General features: G+C 49.6%; 1 protein-coding gene across 1 annotated transcript in view; it reads left to right on the forward strand.

Moving 5' to 3' along the window:
• Positions 1-6,936: 6,936 nt before the first annotated feature.
• LOC140216532 (neprilysin-1-like) overlaps positions 6,937-21,786 on the forward strand; it is a 30,303-nt gene continuing 15,453 nt past the window's right edge. Inside the window, exon 1 of the mRNA XM_072286894.1 lies at positions 6,937-7,099. Within this exon, the coding sequence (XP_072142995.1) occupies positions 6,937-7,099 (163 nt within the window). The remainder of the gene's footprint in view (positions 7,100-21,786) is intronic.

Consider the following 21,786-nt stretch of genomic DNA (forward strand, 5'->3'; position numbering starts at 1 on the left):
TGCTTCTTGTTCTTCTTCATTACAATAACCCCGTTGGCAAAGGAGAGCAATCCTGGCGACCTAATGCGGGGAAACGATGGGAGGGTCGTGAGGCGGCTTGAGGCGGCTGACGTAAACCGTATCGTGACCAAGACGGCGCTTGTCCGCGGAGGGGTTATCCGGCTCATTGACATAAGCGACGGGAAACCGACACTCAATGACGCGGTATGGACCGTGATACTCGACAGCAAACTTCGAAGTGAGACCAGGAGATTTGAATGGTAGTTTGAGCCAGACGAGAGATCCAACAACAAAACTCTGCACATACTGATCGTTATCGCGGCCATCTTATTGGAGGGCGTGGCTGTCGGACGTGCACGAGCGGGCCAGCTGACGACACTCTTCTGCATGCTGTGCGACGTCAGAAACTAGAGTGAATTCGAAGGCTTCCGGGCGCCAAGATAAAATTTTGTAAAGTGTACAGGACGTTTCGCGGCCATATAAAAGAATAAATGGTGAAAAGCCTATAGTATACTGTGTCGCGCTGTTATATGCGTATGTCACGAAGGGGACAACGACATCCCAATTGCAATGGCGGGAATCAATGCACATCGAGAGCGTATCTCCCAGTGTGCGGTTTAAACGTTCCATGAGGCTATTGGTTTCAGGGTAGCAGGCAGTAGATGTGCGGTGAACAAGACGCAGTCGATAAGGCGCAGTCACAGCGCAGTCGATAACACAGTAGTTGCAGCAGTTCCCGTGGGTGCACTATGACGGGCTATGAAATGGCGCAATATGAAGGAAGCGATGTCACGAGCACCAGCCGCAGAGAGTGGAGCTGTTTCTGCATATCGCGTGAAATGGTTGACCGCGACAATTATCCAGCGATTGCCAGTAACAGATCAGGGAAGCGTTTCATAAATCTCTATTCTAAGGCGTCCAAAAGGGCGTGCTGAACACGGTAAAGGCTGCAGCTGACCGGGTGTATGCAGAAACGTCTATATTTACTGGCAAATATGTACATACCACGCCAGTAGTAGCGTTGGCGGAGCCGCTGATTTGTTTTCAGCTCACCAACGTGGGTATGTTCCGGATCAGCATGAAAATATGCACACACATCGACTTGCAAGTGCTTGGGTATGACTATCAGGCATTTATGTCCGTCCTCCTGGAAGCTGTGGCGGTATAAACATGCATCGCACATTGCGAAATGCATGGCTTGGCGACGAAGGGCACGGCCTGGGATAACAGGTGAAGAGGCGCAGAGTACTTTCAAGAGAGATGCAATCCACAGGTCTTTGAGCTGCTCCGAAAGCATGTCTGTGATGGTGAAAGAATTCAGGGAAAAGTCGACCGCTGAAGGTAGGCCTTCGTCAGACTGATCAAGAGAGCACGACCGCATAATAATGCTTGCGCCCGGATCGGTAAAGAATGCGAATGCCTAATTCTTGTATACGAAGAGGCCAACGATCGAGGCGCCCACAGGTATCCTTTAGGGAAGCCAACCAGCAGAGTACGTGATGGTCTGTTACAACGTTGGAAGAGCTGCCCTACAAATGGGGGTGAAACTTTCCTAACGCCCATACAATTGCGAGGCACTCTTTTTCGGTGACCGAATAATTCACTTCCGCCTTGCTGAGGGTGTGAGAACTGCACCAAGCCCGATACCACTGGCGTCTGTATGTATTTCGGTTGGCGGACCAGGGTCATAATGGCGTACTACAGCAAACGCGTCGTCGCAGGCTGGTGCCCACTGCGGAAGGTCGCTTGGGGCGGCGACGAGCTTCGTAAGCGGTGCTATGATTGAGGCGAAATTTAGGACAAAGCGGCGAAAATAGAAGGCCAAGCTGACAAAGCTTCTTAGCCCTTTGATGATAGAAGGCTTCGGAAACTCGGCAACAGGAAGTACTTTTTCCGGGTGAGGGGAAATTCCATCTTTGGCAACGACGTGCCCGATGATGGTGATGGTGACTTCTTCAGCTTGAGTTGGAGGTATGCGTTTGCAAGGCAGCGGATAATACCTCGATAACACGACGACGTCAGCAAAGACATACGTTCCATTTCAGACCATGTAAAGTGCCCTCCATCATCCGCTCTAGTGTTTCGGACGCACTGGAAAGCCCGAAAGGCATCACTGTAAATTCATGCAGGCCATCCGGTGTAACGAACGCCGTCTTCGGACGATCACATTGAACCATAGGGACCTGCCAATATCCTGATCGCAAGTCGAGAGAAAAAATTGGGTATCTTGAAAGCAATCCAGGGCGTCAGCTATTCGAGGAAGAGGATAAACGTCTTTTCAAGTTACCTTGATGGGGCGCCGGTAGTCCACACATAATCTAATAGAGCCATCTTTCTTTTGCACTAGTACAGCAGGAGAGGACGAGGGGCTGCAAGAAGGCATGATGACTGCACGCTGAATCATGTCGTCGAATTGTTTCATAATTACACGACGCTCCGCAAGTGGCAAGCGGCAGGGGCGCTGTCGGCAAGGAGCGTGAGCCCCAGTGTCAATCGTGTGAGCAACCACATTAGTTCGGCCCCGTGACGCTTGCGGTAAGTCAATCAAAGTACAGAGCTCGTGTAGAAGGGCAAGAAGCTGCGTCCGTTAAGCCGAAGCGAGGTAGCTGTCGATAGAACGGTAAAAAGGATCCGAGGGCATGACGTCGGACGCATAGTGAGGTATTAGGGCGTTCAGCTGATGTACGGTCTCAGGTTCAGAGAGAAGAAGCGGCACAATAGCATCAGCGTCTACAGGCTGCACGTGGCCAAGCGTTTCATTACGGTACAAAGTCAGGAGGCCAGGGTTGGGGTTGCGAACAAGTTGTCCGGGATTATTCTGATGAAGCACGATGGTCGCAAATGGCAGTGACGTATTGTGGTGGCCAGGAATTATGTCAGATGGCGTGAACATAACGGTGGTATCGGGAAGGACAACACAAGAAACGGAAGCAATGATGAAACTGGGAGGACCTGACAGGCCAGGCAGGTCATTATCAGCGGTGACGACAAGCTTGCTATCACCAGGAGCCGCGACATGGCCGGAACCATCTCGCAAAATACAGAGAGCTCTACGTGAGCACGAGCGAAGTCTATAACGGCGTGATTACGTAACAGAAAATCCCATCTCATGGTAAGATTATAAGGCCACGAAGCGAGCAAAAGGAACTCAATGCTCTAGGGGCGCTATAACGTAAAACTATTCCAATATGCTTTTATTCCAATCTCCTGACGTCAAATTTGCGTAACCGCCGACGCAAGCATCGGGCGGTTACCAGAAGGGTTGTCTGAACATGCCAATCAAACGATCTCCTCGTTCATAGGAGGTCACTTTTGTTTGCTTGAAAAACGAATAACATTGCCTACACTGAGCTCGTTGTCTTGTCTAATTAGCTGACAAGAGGCGAGGAGCGCACTCAAGTGGAGAGGGATTCGATGGGGCCGAGCCACTACTTTGAAAATCGATAACCGGATAAACAGGGTACAGGGTGGTGCCGGCGTCTGCGATTGGTCCGCTTTTTTTTTTGCTTACTTGCGGTGGCTGGTCGAAAATCGCGGCGGCATGCAACAAGCTTAAGAATGACGCTAAAACTGATCCTCAGCACAGAAGAGTTGGCAGAACGAGGTGGTAAACGTCCCGAAAGTTCTCGAAAACGTTACACGGCCACGCAAAAAGTTTTGTTATACGCAAATAAACCCATGCTCTCCGGCAAGTGCGAGTAGCCAGTGCCTGAGCGATCGGCGGCAGCCATCTTTTATTCGTTTCAGAACGAGGCTGCCTGCGGCTATTCAGAAGAAAATTCAGTTTTGTTCGGCATATTAATTCATCTTTATCGCGTACACGTCACTTTGACGCGTGAGGTTTTGCGGGTTTGTGACGTCGCGTGACAGGCAGGTGAAGTTGGTGCAGCCCGAAAACTTTTGACCAACAGCCAGGGGCTAATGGCGAAAAGGCGCCGAATCAGAAAGAACTATTTTTCTTTTGTTGTGCCAATCGTGCATAATCAGTGTGTACACGTCATATCAAATGAAGAGCTATCGCGGTTTTCGTGACGTCGCGTGACAGACACGTGAAGGGGGGGGGGGGGGGGTCCAAAAAGTTTTTGACCAGTCACGGAGGGCTGATTGCAGAATTGGAATAGAAAAGTTTGGAATAGCTTTACGTTATAGCGCCCAAGGTCACATGTTGTACGTGATCGCCGCGAACTGCCGGCGACAGTAGCGGACAACATGAGCCGGAATTCAGCAGGCGTAGTAGATCAGCGTAGAATTTGTGTACAGCGGCACTGCCCCCAAAAGCGGCATCAAAAGCATCGCAAATGGCAGGCGCGGCGGCAGGAGTCGGCTGGCAGGCAGACGGCAAAGCCTCGGTGACCTGCTCCTGTATACCTTGTTGGACGGTCGGAGTCAGATAGTGCGTAGGCGCTTGCGAGTCTGGGAAGAACGAGGGCACAAGCTCCTTGATCTGTGCCAGGAGCGCCAGGTCGTCGCCACCGATGGTCAACGTGAAGAGGGAATTGTCTGTGGTCGTCTGCCGCCGAGATAAGACGCATTGCTTACGTAGTTCGTCGGAGCTCTGGCACAGGCTCATTCGTTTAGAAACCATGCGCGGGTCCTCAGCCAGCAACATCTGAAAGTCGGCGCCATTGATGCCTTTCATGATGTGCTTGATCCTGTCTTGCTCAATTTTAAAAGGATTTACGTGCTCGCTCAGGCCAATCACGTCTTCGATATAGCTCGTGAAGGTCTCGCCCTGCTGCTGCGACCGCCCGCGTAGACGCTGTTCGAAGCTTGGCACTGCGAAGCTTGGGCACTGCGAGGCGACCGTACATTTCCGCGCAGCTCATCATGAAAGTACTCCAAGTGGGAAAGCGAGACTCGTGCTTGCGAAACCAGAGGTTTACGGCGTCTGTTAGGTAGAACAGGACGTTGTGTAGCTTCGTAGCATCGTCCCGCGTATGCGTGCTCACGCTTTCAAGCAACGACAGCCAGTGTTCTACGTCATCGTCATTGGAACCGGTAAAAAAAAAAGCAGGATTGCGCAGGCGCAGCCCGCTTGACACGATTAACCGACAAAGATGACCGACAAAGATAGCGCCTTGCTGGGTGGCGTCATCAGGCATTGTCAGAGCGGCGGTGGGCAACGCCCGGCTTCTGAGCTCCAGGTTTGAAGAGGGTACCCCGCACTTCCACCACTTTAATAAGGGGATTTATTGGCGGCAAGCGACGAAAACCCACGCACTCCCAAGGGAACTATCGTCTCTCGGCGCCAACAGCTCGTGATCTGCGCTTCCGTCCTACATCTATGATAGCGCCCCTCTACTCTTTGCTTCGTGTTCTTCTTCATTACAGTTGGTTCAGAGCAGGAGCACAGGACGAGGTAGAAGAAGTTCGGCATGCGAGTCGCTTTCTTTCGAAGCACACTCAAAGGAGACAGACCAATGCAAGATCACCGGTTGCAATGGAATCGCACAGTAATGTAATGCGAATGAAATGTACACATATGGTTCACGTATGGTGAGAGCTGTCTACAAATTCGATATGAATCTATAGGTGGCTTGCGGTGAAGCCCAATTCGTTTTCTACCTGCGGTTTCCGCCTTATTGCTGAAAAAAATTCTGCAAGGTATTCTTTTCTTTTCATTGGTTATGCTATTCATTACGCGTATTGCTCATTTATATGGAAAATAGTTGTCAGGTAGCTATATGTGCCGTCAATAACGGGCTAATGAACACTGTCTCGCAACTATCTTGCAGCAAAAATGTATGAAACATTGCCACATGCAATGTTCATTCCCACAACGCTGACAATAGTTGTGCGTAATTTCCAACAGACGCACCTCTTCCAAATAAGAGAGAAGGCGCTTCGTGAAGTGGCAACAAATATAATGATACTCTTGCATAACCTCTGTTCTCTGGGTCGTGACCAGCCCGCCGTCTTCAGGACAATCATTATCCCGCTGATGTCAGTGCCTTGCTCTAAAAGTACTGGCTAAACCACCGTCACCCACCTATCTCTACAGAAGATGCGGCTTTGACACTTATTTGTCTGTAAATAAATTGTTAGAAAATACCCCAGCGTAAGCCACTCATTTCCACGGAAGATGCCTGTTTGACAATTATTTATTTGGATATAAACAGTTATAAAAAGTCTCAGTATTCTGAGCCATTATTTGGTTGGGCTTAGGACTACTGCTTCCATTAGTAATATATTTGTGTTTCGTTTCGCTAGCTACAACCTGAATGATATAGACAGTTTGGGGAACAACTGCTATCAAAAATGTCTCTGGGGATTGGTTCTTGGTATCAATGATTACGTACTCCCCAGCCATCGTAGTTACGGTATTCTTCATACAGCGGCCTTTGGCCCAATGTTGCCATTGGTGATGGCAGCAATAACGCCAGCGCTGGCCCTATACTGCAATACTTGTACATTGGCTCTTGCAATGACACGACGTCCAACCAATCGTGGCTCTAACACTGAGAATTTCGCCCGACTGCTAGCATGCAGCCAGTGCTTGTACAATTTCTTGCCTGCATTGGGTCATGTCTGATTGAATGCCAGTCGGCTGCTTGGGTCATGTCTCGAAAGAATAATGGCCAATTATTTTGCTCGCGTTTCGTTTCTGTAATCTTTTGAGCTTTCCTAATGTTTTGTCAAGAACTCTAAGACAGCTGACGCGCGAGTGCAATTCACGGTCTGAAAGTACCGGCAGCGCAGCATTGAAAGGTATGCACGTAAAATATAAAACGTGTTTCGCTTTTTTCTTTTTTTGCAGAGAAGCTAAAAAGAGTGCATATTTATATTAGTGTGTTCTATTGACCCTCGTATCTGCTACCTCACATGTCATTATATTCACCTATCTAGCGCAAATTGTTGCGATTGAAACAGTTTCTCCTTTCCTTTCCTTCTCAACCGACAGTGGCTTACGGGAAGACAATACAAGAAGCGGAAGAGATGGTCACCAATATCCACAAGGCCTTGAAAGAAGCTTTTCAATCGTCCAGCTGGATAACAGGGAGCACGCGAGAGGAAGCACTGAAGAAGTTGAGCAAGATGGGGCAGTCCGTCGGCGGAGTGGCCCCGCTGAAGATGGAAGTCTTTGCGGACAAATTCTACAGTGAGTGTTTTGTGATAGGTTTGTGCAAAACGTGCACTAGACGACATTCAGAACGAAATTAGATTAGCGAACGAAGATTAGCGAAATGCTTTGATCGCGCTAACGTGGGTAGAGGGGGGAGGTGGAAGCAAAGCACGGGTCGGCGTCCGCGGCGCGTGTGGCTCTTCGTTCGTAAACGTCACCAGCGACGACAAGGATGTGAGCGGTCCCTCAGATGCTCCCACGTATAGTGTGGAAGAACTGGACTTGCTCAATGATGAAAAGCTGCCATCCGAGTTTTGGCGAGGTAGCCTTGTCGCGGAAGCCCCCAAACGTATTTCATTTACCTGGCCAAAATGGCAACAGTGTATACCTTAAAAAGTCGCAGCTTCGATCGAACGCCAAAGCATTGATTGCGATACCAAATTAGTGGTTTTATAGACCGTGTAAACTTGTAAGCATAAGCATATTAACCAAATTACCAAGCATATTGTCACGTGCACACGAGCAAATATGAACACATTTCACTCGATGACCGCGGAAAGTCACTGTAAAAACGCCACAGTGAGGAAGCACGGCAGCTGCAGCGAGCGAATTGACCTCCGTGCTGCGTCTCGCGTCAACGCGAGCTAAGCCGCGAAAACACAGTTCGCGGCGGACTCTGTCCCAGTCGCAGATTGCATTTCAAATACAGCGGGCCCCTCTCTTACTTTCCCCATGGAGCCTTGCGAGCGATGGAAGACGGCGCGATTCCTCCCCGTTTTCCGTCCTTTCGTGCGCAAGATTGAGCCCCGATCGCCGGTTTACCCTCGCACGCTTTCCCTCGCACATAAAGCACACAGCGCACGGCGACGATTTTGTCGCCCTTTTATGATGTTAAAAACATTGAGACCTTACTTCACCACATAAACAAAATGAGCGCGAGTTCAGGGTTCGAAAAAGCTTGCTTCCTGCGACCGCCAGGGAAACAAAATGCCGAGAGTACGACAACAAGCTGTATAGCACAATATGAATGTAGTGTTTTGTGGCGCAAGGGCCAAGTGTGGCCAAAGAGCGCCAGGCCGGTGCTAATGTGTTCGCAATGGAGCTATGATTAACGAAAGGCAGATGTTACGGTGGCTGTATAGGGGCCTAAAAACAGTTGCTCTAGAGTGCATAAAACTTATAGAAGATAAAATTATGCCAATGATTAATGGACTGTACAATGAACACGAAATACGCATTGTAAGATAATTATCAGATATTGACATATCTCACAAATAAACTTTTTGCAATAAGCACTACTGCCTTAACAGAGCCCTTGGGATGCAAGGGCCTGGAGGCACGTGCTTTGCAAGACAACCATCACAGCGGCATCCTCTAAAAAGAGGATGTGCTATGAATTTATGGGGCTAAAAACTTGCAAGTCTACATCGTTCAAGAAAGCTATGACTGCTGTGGTGTCAAAGAACTTTTCTTCACCAAGAAACATTGCTGGATGGAGAGGGGTGTGCTGGCGATATACAAGAGAAAATGTCTTTCTCTCAGCTTCGGATTCCCGACACTCCAGGAGTACGTGAAGAACGGTCAGCCTCTCACCACATCTACCACACGTTGGAGGCTCATTTCCAGTCAGTAAAAAATTGTGGGTGCCATAGGTGTGTCCTATCCTGAGTCGACAGAATAGGACATCAGTACGTCGTGTTTTCGTTTTCGAGGGCCAGAAACCTAACGTTGGCTTAATCAAGTGAAGCTTATTCTTAGTTTCCATGTCCCATAAGCGTTGCCAGTGCCTTCGCAGATTCTTCCGTAAGAGAGGCTTCAGATCTGTGGCAGGGACAGCAGCTGTAGGAATAATTGCTTGCGAGGTAAGTGATGTAGCCAGTTCGTCAGCTAGTACATTCCCCGCAATGCCTCTATGGCCAGGTACCCAGCATATAATGACATGCTGGTTAGATATATGCGTTCAACATAGAATGGAGTAGAGCTCAGCCAGTACCGGGTTTTTGTGTTTACAGAGTGACTTCAATGCTTTTACGACGCTTAAGGAGTCTGTGAATACAATTGTTTTTTGAAGATTTGATTTTCATATATGTTTCACAGCCGACATTAGTGCGTGGGCCTCAGCCGTAAATATACTTGTTTCAGGGTGCAGTACACCGGATTCCGAGAAGGACGGACCAATGGCTGCGTAGGACACCCCGGAATGCGACTTAGAAGCGTCTGTGTAAAACTCTGTGCACGAGTACTTGTACTGTAGTTCTAAGAAACGCATTTGATTATGTGTCTCTGGCGCGTGTTTAGTGACCTCTACAAAGGATGTGTCACACTCTATCAGCTGCCACTGCCATGGCGCTAACACTTTAGCTGGAGCCATAAGACAATGTTCAAGCACCGGAACACCCATTTCCGCACTGAGGTTCCTTGCGAGCAAAGAGAACGGTGTTCTCGCTGCAGGTCGGTTATTGAAGAGTATGGCATCGGTCATATCGTTTATGCACGAATAAGAGGGGTTTTCGCGGTTAAAATGTACTCTGAGGAAATATGTAAAACTGCTATATGATCTCTGAAAATGGAGTGACCATACATTTGCTTCTGCATAAAGGCTTTGTACGGGGCTTGTCCTGAAGGCTCCGGTCGCGAGGCGGATTCCTAAATCATGAACATGATCCAGCATCTTTAAAGCACTTGGTGTAGCGGACTGATATACTATAGCGCCGTAGCCAAGACGTGAGCCAACAAGACACCTATACAAGTTCAAAAGACATTTCCTGTCACTGCCCCATGTTGTACTTGAAAGAAGTTTTAATATGTTCATTGTCTTGAGGCACTTAGCATTCAAGTATTTAATATGCGGGATGAATGTCAGTTTCAAGTCCAATATAATGCCGAGAAACTTTTGCTCGGCGCGTACCGGTAATCTGCTACCAGACAGCTCAATAGCAGGACATGATACTATTCCTCTCTTATTCGTGAAAAGGACGCATGTACTTTTCTGTGGACTCAACCTAAAACCGTTTTCTTCAGCCCATTTTGCCACTTTATTTAGGGCATCCTGGACATGTCGTTCGCAGATAGTTAAGTTGCATGATTTAAAACCAAGCTGCACATCATCTACATATACAGAGTATGACATTGTTCGTGGGATAGCCATGCCCAAAGAATTTATTTTCACAATGAAGAGTGTGCAGATTAGCACACCACCTTGTGGAACCCCAGTTTCCTGGGTGAAAGACCTTGACAAGGCATGGCCCACCCTAACACGAAATGTGCGATTAGAGAGGTAACTTTCAATGATACTTAGCATACTCCCGCGGATACCCATAGCGGAAACGTCTCGCATAATGCCGAAGCGCCATGTGGTGTCGCATGCTTTCTCCAAATCAAGAAATACGGAGAGACCCGCCGTGGTTGCTCAGTGGCTATGGTGTTAGGCTGCTGAGCACGAGGTCGCGGGATCGAATCCCGGCCACGGCGGCCGCATTTCGATGGGGGCGAAATGCGAAAACACCCGTGTACTTAGATTTACGTGCACGTTAAAGAACCCCAGGTGGTCAAAATTTCCGGAGTCCTCCACTACGGCGTGCCTCATAATCAGAAAGTGGTTTTGGCACGTAAAACCCCATAATTTTAATAAATACGGAGAGAAAAAACTGTTTATGTATGAAGGCATCCCTTATATTTGCCTCAATGCGGACAAGGTGATCTACGGTCGATCTGCCTTCTCTGAAACCACACTGGTGAGGATCTAGTAGTCCATTGCTCTCAAGGATAGAGATTAGGCGCCGGTTTATCATGTTTTCAAAGAGCTTGCAGAAACAGCTTGTCAAAGCGATAGGTCTGTAACTACAAGGTACGGACGGGTCCTTACCTTGTTTGAGTATGGGTATTATTATAGCTTCTTTCCAAGAAGATGGAATATGTCCAGCGGCCCACATGACATTAAAAAGTGAGAGGAGTGCTTTCTGTGTTTCAGGGTGCAGATACTTGACCATTTCATATATGATACGGTCACCACCTGCTGCTGAGCTGTTACAACAAGCAAGAGAATTTTTGAGGTCAGCTAGACTAAACGGGCGGTTGTAATCTTCATAATGGCCACATTTCCGGTCAAGGGGCTGTCACTCTGCACGTTCTTTGAACTTGAGGAATGATTGCGTGTAATGAGATGCACTGGAGATATAGGCAAAGTGTTCACCCAGGCAGTCTGCCTGGTCTTCCAGGCCATCTCCTTGGGTACTTAATAAGGGCAGGAGGTTCGTCTCCCGGCCTTTTAGTTTATTTACCCTATTCCACACCTTTGCCTCGTCTTTGTAAGAATTTATCCCAGATATGTACCGCTCCCAACTCTCTCTCTTTGCACGTCGACGTGTTCTCCTGCCTTGTGATTTGACCTGTTTAAAATTAATAAGATTTTCAGCTCTTGGAGAATTGCGACGCAATCCCCAAGCTTTGTTTTGATTTTTGTGTGCGTCTCGGCATTCGTCATTCCACCAAGGGATGCGACGGTTCTTTGCCAGTCCGTTAAATTGTTTAATGCACTTTGTTGCAGAGTCAATAGTAAAACCAGTTAGGTATGCCACAGCATCGTCTATAATAAAATCAGAAATGTCGTCCTCGCCTAAATATGTGAGTTCTCGAAACAGTTCCCAGTTTGCTGATTCGACATTCCATCGAGGAAAATGGGGCGAGCATGTATCTGGTTTTGTTAGATTTAATGTAATTGGGAAGTGGTCCCTCCCATAGGGGTTCTTGAGAACAGACCACTCCAGGTACGGAAATAATGAGCTGGAAGCTATGCTCAAGTCAATCGACGAGTACGTTTGATGTGTAACATTGTAGTACGTTGGTTCTTTTTTATTCAATAAACATGCACCTGACGAAAATAGAAAGTTTTCTATCAGGCGCCCACGTGCATCGGGACGCGTGTCGCCCCACAGAGGGCTATGCGCATTTAAATCACCAACGACTACATATGGCGGAGGGAGTTCATCGATGAAGCTTTCAAAGTGTGTTTTAGTAAGGTGACAAGAAGGGGAGACGTACATCGAACTAACCGTTATTACCTTACCAAATAGCACAGCTCGTACTGCAACTGCCTCGAGGGGGGTTCGGAGACTTAAGTGCTGACATGCAACACCCTGATCGACTATTATGGCTACACCGCCTGAGGAGGAGAGTGCATCATCCCAGTCTTTGCGAAAAGTGGCATATTGCCTTAGAAAGTTGGTCTGCGTTAATTTTAGGTGTGTCTCTTGAACACACAGCAACTTGGAATTGTGTTTGTGTAGGAGCTCTCTAATGTCGTCGAGGTTATGGAGAAGTCCTCTAACATTCCATTGCAGTATTTGTGTACCCATTATACTACATGTGTAGGGTGATGTGTGTTTAAGAGACTGAGATTAGTTCACGAGCGTTTTGCAGGTGCCGTGACGGGAGTTTTGTCTTTTCTGGGGCGGCCAAGTGATGCTCGCCGCTCCTTAGGCACTGGTGGCGCCGTCTGGCTGGTCGTTGTGTCCATTGCCTCTTGCGAGGCGCTGGACAGGCGCTGCCGAGCGCTTTGTTTGGCGAGAAGGCCTCGGCACGTTGGACGAGGCCTTTGGGGGCACCTGCCCGGAGGTGGATGGCCCCTTCTGCTGGGGTGACGGAGCAGCGGTAGCTGCGACCGCCGCTGGGGCAGTTGGCGTAACTGCCGACTCACTGCTTGTGGGTCGGACAGCTGCCGGGAGCCGCTGTGGCGCTCCGCCCTGACGCGCCACATCGGCAAAGCTGTTTGGCAGGTTGGACACCCGCCTACGCGCTTCTTTGAATGAGAGGTTCTCCTTCACTTTATTTGCTACGATTTCTTTCTCTTTTTCCAGGATGGACAAGACCGCGAGTTTGCCGCGTGGTCCCCATCGCAGTTTACACAGTGTAGAGGTTTATCGCAGGATTCAGTGGGGTGTTCGTGTCACTGCGCTTAGCACAGGTCAATTGGCCTCGGCAGTTTTGCGAGCTATGGCCGAATCTTTGGCACTTGAAGCAACGGAGAGGGTTAGGTATGTACTGCCTTACTCGGATCTTAATATAACCTGCTTCTAGTGTTTCTGGTAGTACACTGGAGCCAAATGTGAGAATTGGGTCTTTGGTATCGATTTCTTTCCCGTCGCGCCTGATTCTAATTCGTTTTACGTTGATGATATTTTGATCATTCCACTCTTCCAAAAGTTCAGCTTCGGTCAGGTTCATTAAGTCGTCTTCAGAGGTCACACCACGGATGGTGTTCATGGTGCGGTGTGGGGTCAGTGAAACAGGAGTGCCCACAGTAGACACTAGGTTACTTAGGTTTTGGTACTGGTTTTTGTCACGCAGTTCTAAGAGGAGGTCGCCACTTGCTAGCCTAGATGCATTATAGCCTGGGCCAATAGTTTCAGTTAGACATATGGAAACCAGGAAAGGCGATATCATTCTCGTTGTCTTTCCAGGTTTCTCAGAATGAATGACTTGATAGCGTGGAAAGTTTTCAGTGTGTCAGCCAAAAAATTTAAATACTTCGGTGCGCCCTCGCTTCTGAGGGCGATCAGGGAGTTTTGGAAAGGAATAATCCATAAGGGAATCTTCAGTTTTCGGCCGTAACGGCAGCCGCCCACAATGGAGCCCAACAAGGGGACGCCACAGGTCTTATAAAGAAACAAGTCCTGCGGACGCCAACTGTACGTTTTCGCTATAACCAAATATGTACAACCAAGGTTGATTGCATCACACATGGTTAACCCTTGCTGCCGGGAAGAGCGGAAGTAAGAAAGAAATGAAGAGAAGACAGCAAAGATCAAAAGTTAGAGAGAAAGACGAAGAATGGAGAGAAGGACAGGAAAAGGCAACTACCGATTTCCCCCGGGTGGGTCAGTCCGGGGGTGCTGTCTACGTGTAGCCGAGGCCAAAGGGGTGTGTTGCCTCCGTCGGGGGGCCTTAAAGGTCCGAACACCCAGCATCGGCTCAACCTCCAGGATCCCCCTTTCCCCGGACACGGCTAAGCCACGCACGGTTAGGCGCGGGAGGGTCCAACCTCGTGTGCTCGGGTACGTGGTGTCGCAACGCACCAAACGCCTGCTGACGCAGACGCCCCTGCGGGGCTATAGCACAATATTGTCACGTGGTCGTGACGTCAAAGAACACAGTAGCAATACTGTGAACGACAAAACTAACTATTATTGGGCGAACCTGTGCCCACAAAAGAGGCTACACTTATAGCAGAACGATAGCGGCGAACACGGTCGGCGATCGTCTAAAATCTGATCAGCGGGTCAAGCGCGTCGGCTTTTATACAGCAGTTGTCGAACGTTCCAGACTAATCATTCGGACCCGCGTGCCTTCCACAAAGTTCTACACCATTCGCGTCACGCGATGAAATCATATAACACAAGGTTCAGCGACTACAGACAGCCGGGTAGAAGCATCGATAACTTTCCAGAAACTTCGGATACATGCAGGCGTGTCCCGCGCTGTGCGATTACATTTGTTAGGCGGCGAAACGTGGTCGCCCGATAAAGATAAGTACACGTGTCAATACCCCACTCTTAAAAAGCATCGACCCGATGCTACATACCAACGAAAGAAAAACACCCGTAGCAAAGAAAACAAAAATAAGGAATTTCGTCAGCGTCCGTAAAAGAGTTTAAGGCGCACCATGTGGACCACTTCAGATCGTGCGCGGCGCCGCTGTGAATGCGAAATGCCGTCTGGCACGACCTCATAGTCCAGAGCGCCAATACGTCGGATGACCTTGTAGGGTCCTAAATAGCGTGGGAGTAGTTTCTCACTGAGTCCTCGTCGGCGTATCGGGGTCCATACCCAAACACGGTCGCCGGGCTGGTACTCGACGGAGGGTCGTCGGAGGTTGTAGTGTCGGCAGTCGGTCCTCTGCTGGTTCTTGATCCGCAGGCGGGCGAGCTCTCGGGCTTCGGCGCGCTGAAGGTAGGTAGCGACGTCAAGGTTCTCCTCGTCAGTGACGTGCGGCAGCATGGCGTCGAGCGTCGTCGTGGGGTTCCTGCCGTAGACCAGCTTGAACGGCGTGATCTGTGTTGTTTCTTGCACCACCGTGTTGTAAGCGAATGTTACGTAAGGCAGGACGGCATCCCAGGTCTTGTGTTCGACGTCGACGTACATCGCTAGCATGTCGGCGAGGGTCTTATTCAGCCGCTCCGTAAGACCATTCGTCTGCGGATGGTAGGCCGTTGTCCTCCTGTGCCTTGTCTGACTGAATTTCAGAATGGCTTGGGTGAGCTCCCCAGTAAAGGCCGTTCCTCTGTGGGTGATGAGGACTTCTGGGCCGCCATGTCGCAGCAGGATGTTTTCGACAAAGAATTTCGCCACTTCGGCTGCGCTACCTTTCGGCAGTGCTTTAGTTTCAGCGAAGCGGGTGAGGTAGTTCGTCGCCACGACGATCCATTTTTTCCGGTTGTTTCGTCGGAAAGGGTCCCAGCAAGTCCATCCCGATCTGCTGGAATGGTCGGCAAGGAGGCTCGATTGGCTGTAGTAATCCGGCTGGCCTTGTCGGCGGTGTCTTGCGTCGCTGACAGTCTCGGCATGTTCTGACATAACGGGCGACGTCGGCAGTCAGGCGCGGCCAATAATACTTTTCTTGTTTCCTCGATAGTGTCCGGGAAACTCCGAGGTGTCCAGCGGTCGGATCGTCATGTAGGGCGTGCAATACTTCTGGACGAAGTCCTGACGGGACAACAGGAAGGTAGTTGGCGCGGACTGGTGAGAAGTTCTTCTTCACGAGTAGATTGTTTTGAAGCGTGAAGGAAGATAATCCGCGCTTAAATGCCCTGGGGACAACGTCGGTGTGCCCTTCCAAATATTCGACGACGCCTTTTAGCTCCGGGTCTGCCCGTTGCTGTTCAGCGAAGTCTTCCGCGCTTAGCATTCCAAGGAAGGCGTCGTCATTCTCGTCGTGTTGCGGCGGCGAGTTAATTGGGGCGCGTGATAGGCAATCGGCATCGGAGTGTTTTCGTCCGGACTTGTAGGTTACAGTGATGTCTTATTCTTGTAGTCTGAGGCTCCACCGCGCCAGTCGTCCTGAAGGATCCTTTATATTCGCTAGCCAACACAACGCGTGATGGACACTGACGACTTTGAATGGCCTGCCATAAAGATAAGGGCGAAATTTAGCTGTAGCCCAAACGATGGGAGGCATTCCTTTTCGGTCGTAGAATAGTTGCCTTCCGCTTTTGACAGCGACCGGCTAGCGTAAGCTATCACCTGTTCGACTCCGTTTCTCCTCTGGACTAGAACGGCACCGAGGCCTAGGCTACTGGCGTCAGTATGGATTTCTGTATCGGCGTACTCGTCGAAGTGCGCAAGTAGCGGTGGTGACTGCATGCATCGTTTGACTTCTTTAAATGCGTCGGCCTGCGGTGTTTCCCACTTGAACTCAACATCACATTTAGTTAGACGTGTCAACGGCTCAGCGATGCGTGAAAAGTCCTTGACAAAGCGCCTGTAGTAGGCACACATGCCAAGGAATCTACGCACTGCCTTCTTGTTGATGGGTTGCAGGAACTGTGCGATTGCAGCTGTCTTTTGCGGGTCTGGACGGACACCAGATTTGCTGATTACGTGGCCTAGGAACAGAAGCTCATCGTAAGCGAAGCGGCATTTTTCCGGCTTCAGGGTAAGCCCTGACGACTTGATGGCCTCTAGTACTGTCGCAAGCCGCTTGAGGTGATCGTCGAAATTTCCGGCGAAGACGACGACGTCATCCAAGTAAACGAGGCAGGTCTGCCACTTCAATCCTGCTAACACCGTGTCCATGACGCGCTGGAACGTTGCAGGCGCCGAGCACAGTCCGAATGGCATAACCTCGAACTCATAGAGGCAGTCTGGGGTGATGAAGGCCGTCTTTTCGCGATCTCTTTCGTCGACTTCTATTTGCCAATAGCCAGACTTGAGGTTCATCGACGAGAAGTATTTAGCGTTGCAGAGCCGATCCAATGCGTTGTCTATTCGTGGGAGGGGGTATACGTCTTTCTTCGTGATCTTGTTCAGACGACGATAATCGACGCAGAAACGTAGGCTTCCGTCCTTTTTCTTTACCAGGACAACAGGGGATGCCCACGGGCTTTGCGACGGCTGGATGATGTCGTTGCGCAGCATTTCGTCGACTTGTTCTCTTATTGCACGTTCTTGCGGCGAAACTCGGTAAGGGCTCTGGCGGAGTGGTCTAGCGCACTCCTCGGTGATTATGCGATGCTTGGCGACTGGTGTTTGTCGAATCCTCGATGACTTTGAAAAGCAGCCTTTGTATCGTCGGAGCAGACGTCTGAGCTGCTGTTGCATAATCACGGGGAGACTTGGATTAATGTCGTAGTCTGGTTCGGGAACCATCGTCGTCGGGGAAGATGCGGCGGAATCCGAGAGGACAAACGCATTACTGGTTTCCAGAATTTCCTCGATGTACGCGATCGTCGTGCCCTTGTTGATGTGCTTGAACTCCTGGCTGAAGTTTGTCAGTGACACTTCAATTTTCCCTCCATGCAGTCGAGCGATCCCTTTTGCGACGCAAATTTCACGGTCGAGCAGTAGACGTTGGTCACCTTCGATGACGCCTTCTACGTCAGCGGGTGTTTCAGTGCCGACCGAAATAACAATGCTGGAGCGAGGCGGGATGCTCACTTGATCTTCGAGCACACTCAAGGCGTGGTGACTACGAGGGCTCTCCGGCAGTATCGCTTTATCTTCCGACAGCGTTATTGGCTTCGACTTCAGGTCGATGATTGCGCCGTGTAGGTTCAGGAAGTCCATACCGAGAATGACGTCTCGTGAACACTGTTGGAGGATAACGAAGGTGGAAGGGTAAGTCCTGTCATGAATGGTTATTCTTGCCGTGCAGATTCCAGTCGGTGTGATAAGGTGTCCTCCAGCCGTTCGAATTTGAGGGCCTTCCCATGCAGTTTTAACTTTCTTCAATTGGGCGGCGATGTGTCCACTCATTACGGAGTAATCGGCCCCTGTGTCCACTAAGGCGGTAACTGCGTGGCCGTCGAGAAGCACGTCGAGGTCGGTGGTTCTTTGTCTGGCGTTGCAGTTAGGTCTCGGCGTCGGATCACGGCTGCGTCGTGTTGAACTGAAATTGGAACGTCGAGTCGTCAGGTCGTCTTTCGTTGTCGTAGTCTTTGCTTCCAGACTTCGCCGGGACGGCGGCGTGTCGTTATGTCGTCGAGGTAGTTTCTTCGGTGTCTTCGTCGGCGGCGGAGGATCTTCGTCAGTTCGACGAACAGCAACCGCACCTCCATCGGTTGCTGCTTTTAGTTTTCCGGATACGGGCTCGCTGACCGGCGCCGGGCTGGGCCAGTGTATGGTCGGCGCTGCGGCGAGAGGTAGCGGCCTGGTGATGGCGAACGCGACGGTCGTCGAGAGCTCCACTGAGTAGCGGCGAGGTAGCCGGCGATATCGCGAGGGCGTTCACCTTGCTGCGGGCGCGAAGCGTTAACGGCGAAACCTCGCAGTCCCATCTCCCGGTATGGGCATCGTCGGTAGACGTGACCCGCTTCTCCGCAGTGGTAGCAGAGCGAGCGGTGGTCAGGAGCGCGCCGAACGTCTGTCTTCCTCGGGTAGCTGCGCTGGGCGACGGGTGGGTGTGCTGGCGACGGCGGTGGTGGTCGACGGAATCGCGGCGTTACGGGGCCCTGGCACGGTCGTGGAGGAGGACCCTGACGGCGGGCGACGGCGGCGTAGGTCATCGCTTGCGGCTGAGGCTGCGGCGATTCAGGGGCAACTCCGAGTTGTTGTTGGAGCTGCTCACGTACGGCGTCGGCAATCGAAGCCACTTGAGGCTGTGATGATGGGAACAGCTTCTGTAGCTCCTCCCGCATGACCGCTCGGATAGTCTCGCGTAGGTCGTCGGTGGCCAGTGACTGAACTCCGGCGTAGTTTGTCGAGTTCGTGCGCGGTCGAATTGCCGGTTTCGCATCTCGAGTGTCTGCACTAGCTTCGCATCTGCACTAGCTTTCATTGAACCAAGCCTCCTATCAAAGGAGGAAGAAAGTTATGAGGCCAAATATCATTGCGGCTAGCAAGCTTGCGAGGCACACCATACAGCTACTGCGAGAGGAAGTCTAACTAAAAAGCTGGAGCGTTGAGCTCGAGAGGATAAAGCAAATCAACACTTTTATATCAGCTTCAAGCCCAGAGGATAAGCTCTCCATACTCCACAACGCAGCGGTGACTATAGTGTGCTTTAAAGCGTCGAAAATACGCCCAAGGCATGAAATATAGTCCTGAGTGGCTCTTGGAATGAATTGCAATCAAAATCAAGGGCCCCAAATTGTACGAACGCATTCGGAAACATAATATCATGGCTCATCTGCGCAAAAGCTGCCTGCGTAAACGCTCTATACCTTATAGAAATACCATTGTGTTTAATGAGCAAATATTCACCAGAATCAGAGAGAAGGAGGACGACATGGATGAATTCAAGAGGCTCGGGGGGATCCTAATAGATTAAATTAAACTCTTTTAATGTCTCAACGTTACGAGCAATGGTCGAATCGAGGAGTTTGTCGACCTTGAAAAATACAGTATCCCATCGCAATAGGGACAAACATGCTGACACGGCCTAGCTGTAATGTTTCATGCGTACTTTGGCCAACTTGAGCAAATACTCTGGGTCTTTGGTTCTAACGGCAATGTTAAAGCGGACGTCCTATCAAAGATGGCTGTAGACTCGACCATAGCTCCGGAGAACATAGGCCTCTTTGTTGGCTTTGTCACGACAGATCCGGCAACCTGGAACAGAAGTATGTGGCGAGCTTTGGCGTAATGGAAGCAGCTCAGAAAACGGTGTTAAAAGTGCAGAACCTTTCGCATTTAGTCAAATGTGTCCATAACTCCCTTGTGTCAGCAGGCTTTGAGACACCGTAAGGAACAGTCCGAGTGGGTGTTGTAAAACAGGCCTAGAGATGTAACAGGTGCGACTGCAGGCTATGGCTCATGTCACAAGATCTGTCGCAGAGCCAAATGGGTTCGAACGAATGAAAGTGAACCTGGCCTTCACTTATTTCACCGTTAATATTTTCTTAGGGCTCTATATATGCAAGAACCAGGTGGAAAAAATTTGCGGTGCGAACTCAACTGAAGCAACGGAGGAATTATTCGCAGAATGCGTAAGCAGCTGATTGAGCTCATGACTTCGTGTTGCATTCAGAATGCAATGCGCCAAAACTCTATTCAAGTGAAAGAAATCCACGAACTACTTTCGTGTTTGGATAGCTGGGAAAGAAAAATTAGAAATCTGGGCTCAGATAGGCGACGGCTGAAGGCCTTCCTGTAAGCCTCAGAAACATAATTTCAATTCTTCCGTATGTGCCGGGAACACTGAGCCACAAATATTTAATGACTTGTAGCTTGAGTCAGGACCCGCCCGAGATTGTTTTTTTTTGCTATTTTCAGGCAAATGCCGGAATTAAACGATAACCCTACTCCTAAGCAGTTTTTGCTTTCCGCAAACTGCCTTGCCTTCTGCAGTCTCGACAGAGCGCCCGTAAATGAAAATATTTCGCCGGCAGTGATTAAGAGCCTGATTAATGCGAGCAACCTCGAATCGAAAAAAGTACACATGCAGGACGCTAGATGACCTATTGGACATTGGTTGTTTGCATAAAATGTGAATGAAGTCCTGTCATGTTACAATTTGTAGCCCGAGCATAGCTCTGCAGTGCCAATAAGAAGCGACTACCGCATCGCGTATTCCTTCACCGGCTACGTTGCCCGTAAGATGCCGAAAAAGAGCAATTGCAAAGAGTGCGCCAATGAATTGCTACGAGACACCGGCGAAGAACTTCCTGAGAAGGCATGGCTGACAAAGCATGTTGGCAGGGGCAGCCTACTCTACCCATTTACGTCCTACAAAAATACCGCTCAATATAATCAAGTAATTAGAGTCTGAGAAAAGCGCTCCCCGTGGTACCAAGGGTGACGTATCGCCGCAACAGAAACATTAAAAACGTGTTAGTGCACGTAAAAGGTAGCCAACCTCATTCTCTCATAATAAAAGCATGTAGCAACCCCAGATGGAAAACCTGCAGGCACTTTCAAAGTGACATAAAAATTAAAAGCACCGAAAATAGTGATACACACGAAGTGAGAACTAGCTTTACTAGCACTAGTACCGATGTGATTTATATGCTTGAATGTTCCTTCTGTAAGAAACAATATATAGGTGAAAGGGAGCAATCAATGAACGCCATAGTAAACGGACATCGCGCGCACACGGCTAAAGAGCTTCCCAAAACCGTCGCCGAACATTTCAACCAACCAGGCCATAACTTTGATGAACTAAACTCTGCATCCTACAGTCAAATTTTCGATCTGCGCTAGACAGAACATATGTATAATCATACCTCATTCATTCAACTTCAAGATATTGCAGCGAATAGGCATAACTTTTTCAAAATGAGCTTTAGAATCTATTCACTGTGCTAAATTTCAAGCTATAGGCAATAGCACTTAGTTCTTTTTCGTTGGGTTGCTTAGTGTATTGTTTTTTCTTTCCTCCCTTTCTTTTTTTATTTGTGTATTTATTCCAAATGAGTGTTTTTTGTGACGAGCACCAGTTTCTGTCGCTTCTTTTATTACCTCGTTCTTAGAGACGACAGCTCACTGACCTTCTGCAAAGCATATAAGCCCCCTCACCCCGTCGTGCAGGTCCCTTTCTCGAAAAAACACACGGCCCGCTGACGCACGGCGCT

This window comes from Dermacentor andersoni, chromosome 3, assembly GCF_023375885.2.
Source record: "Dermacentor andersoni chromosome 3, qqDerAnde1_hic_scaffold, whole genome shotgun sequence".
Classification (NCBI taxonomy): domain Eukaryota; kingdom Metazoa; phylum Arthropoda; class Arachnida; order Ixodida; family Ixodidae; genus Dermacentor; species Dermacentor andersoni.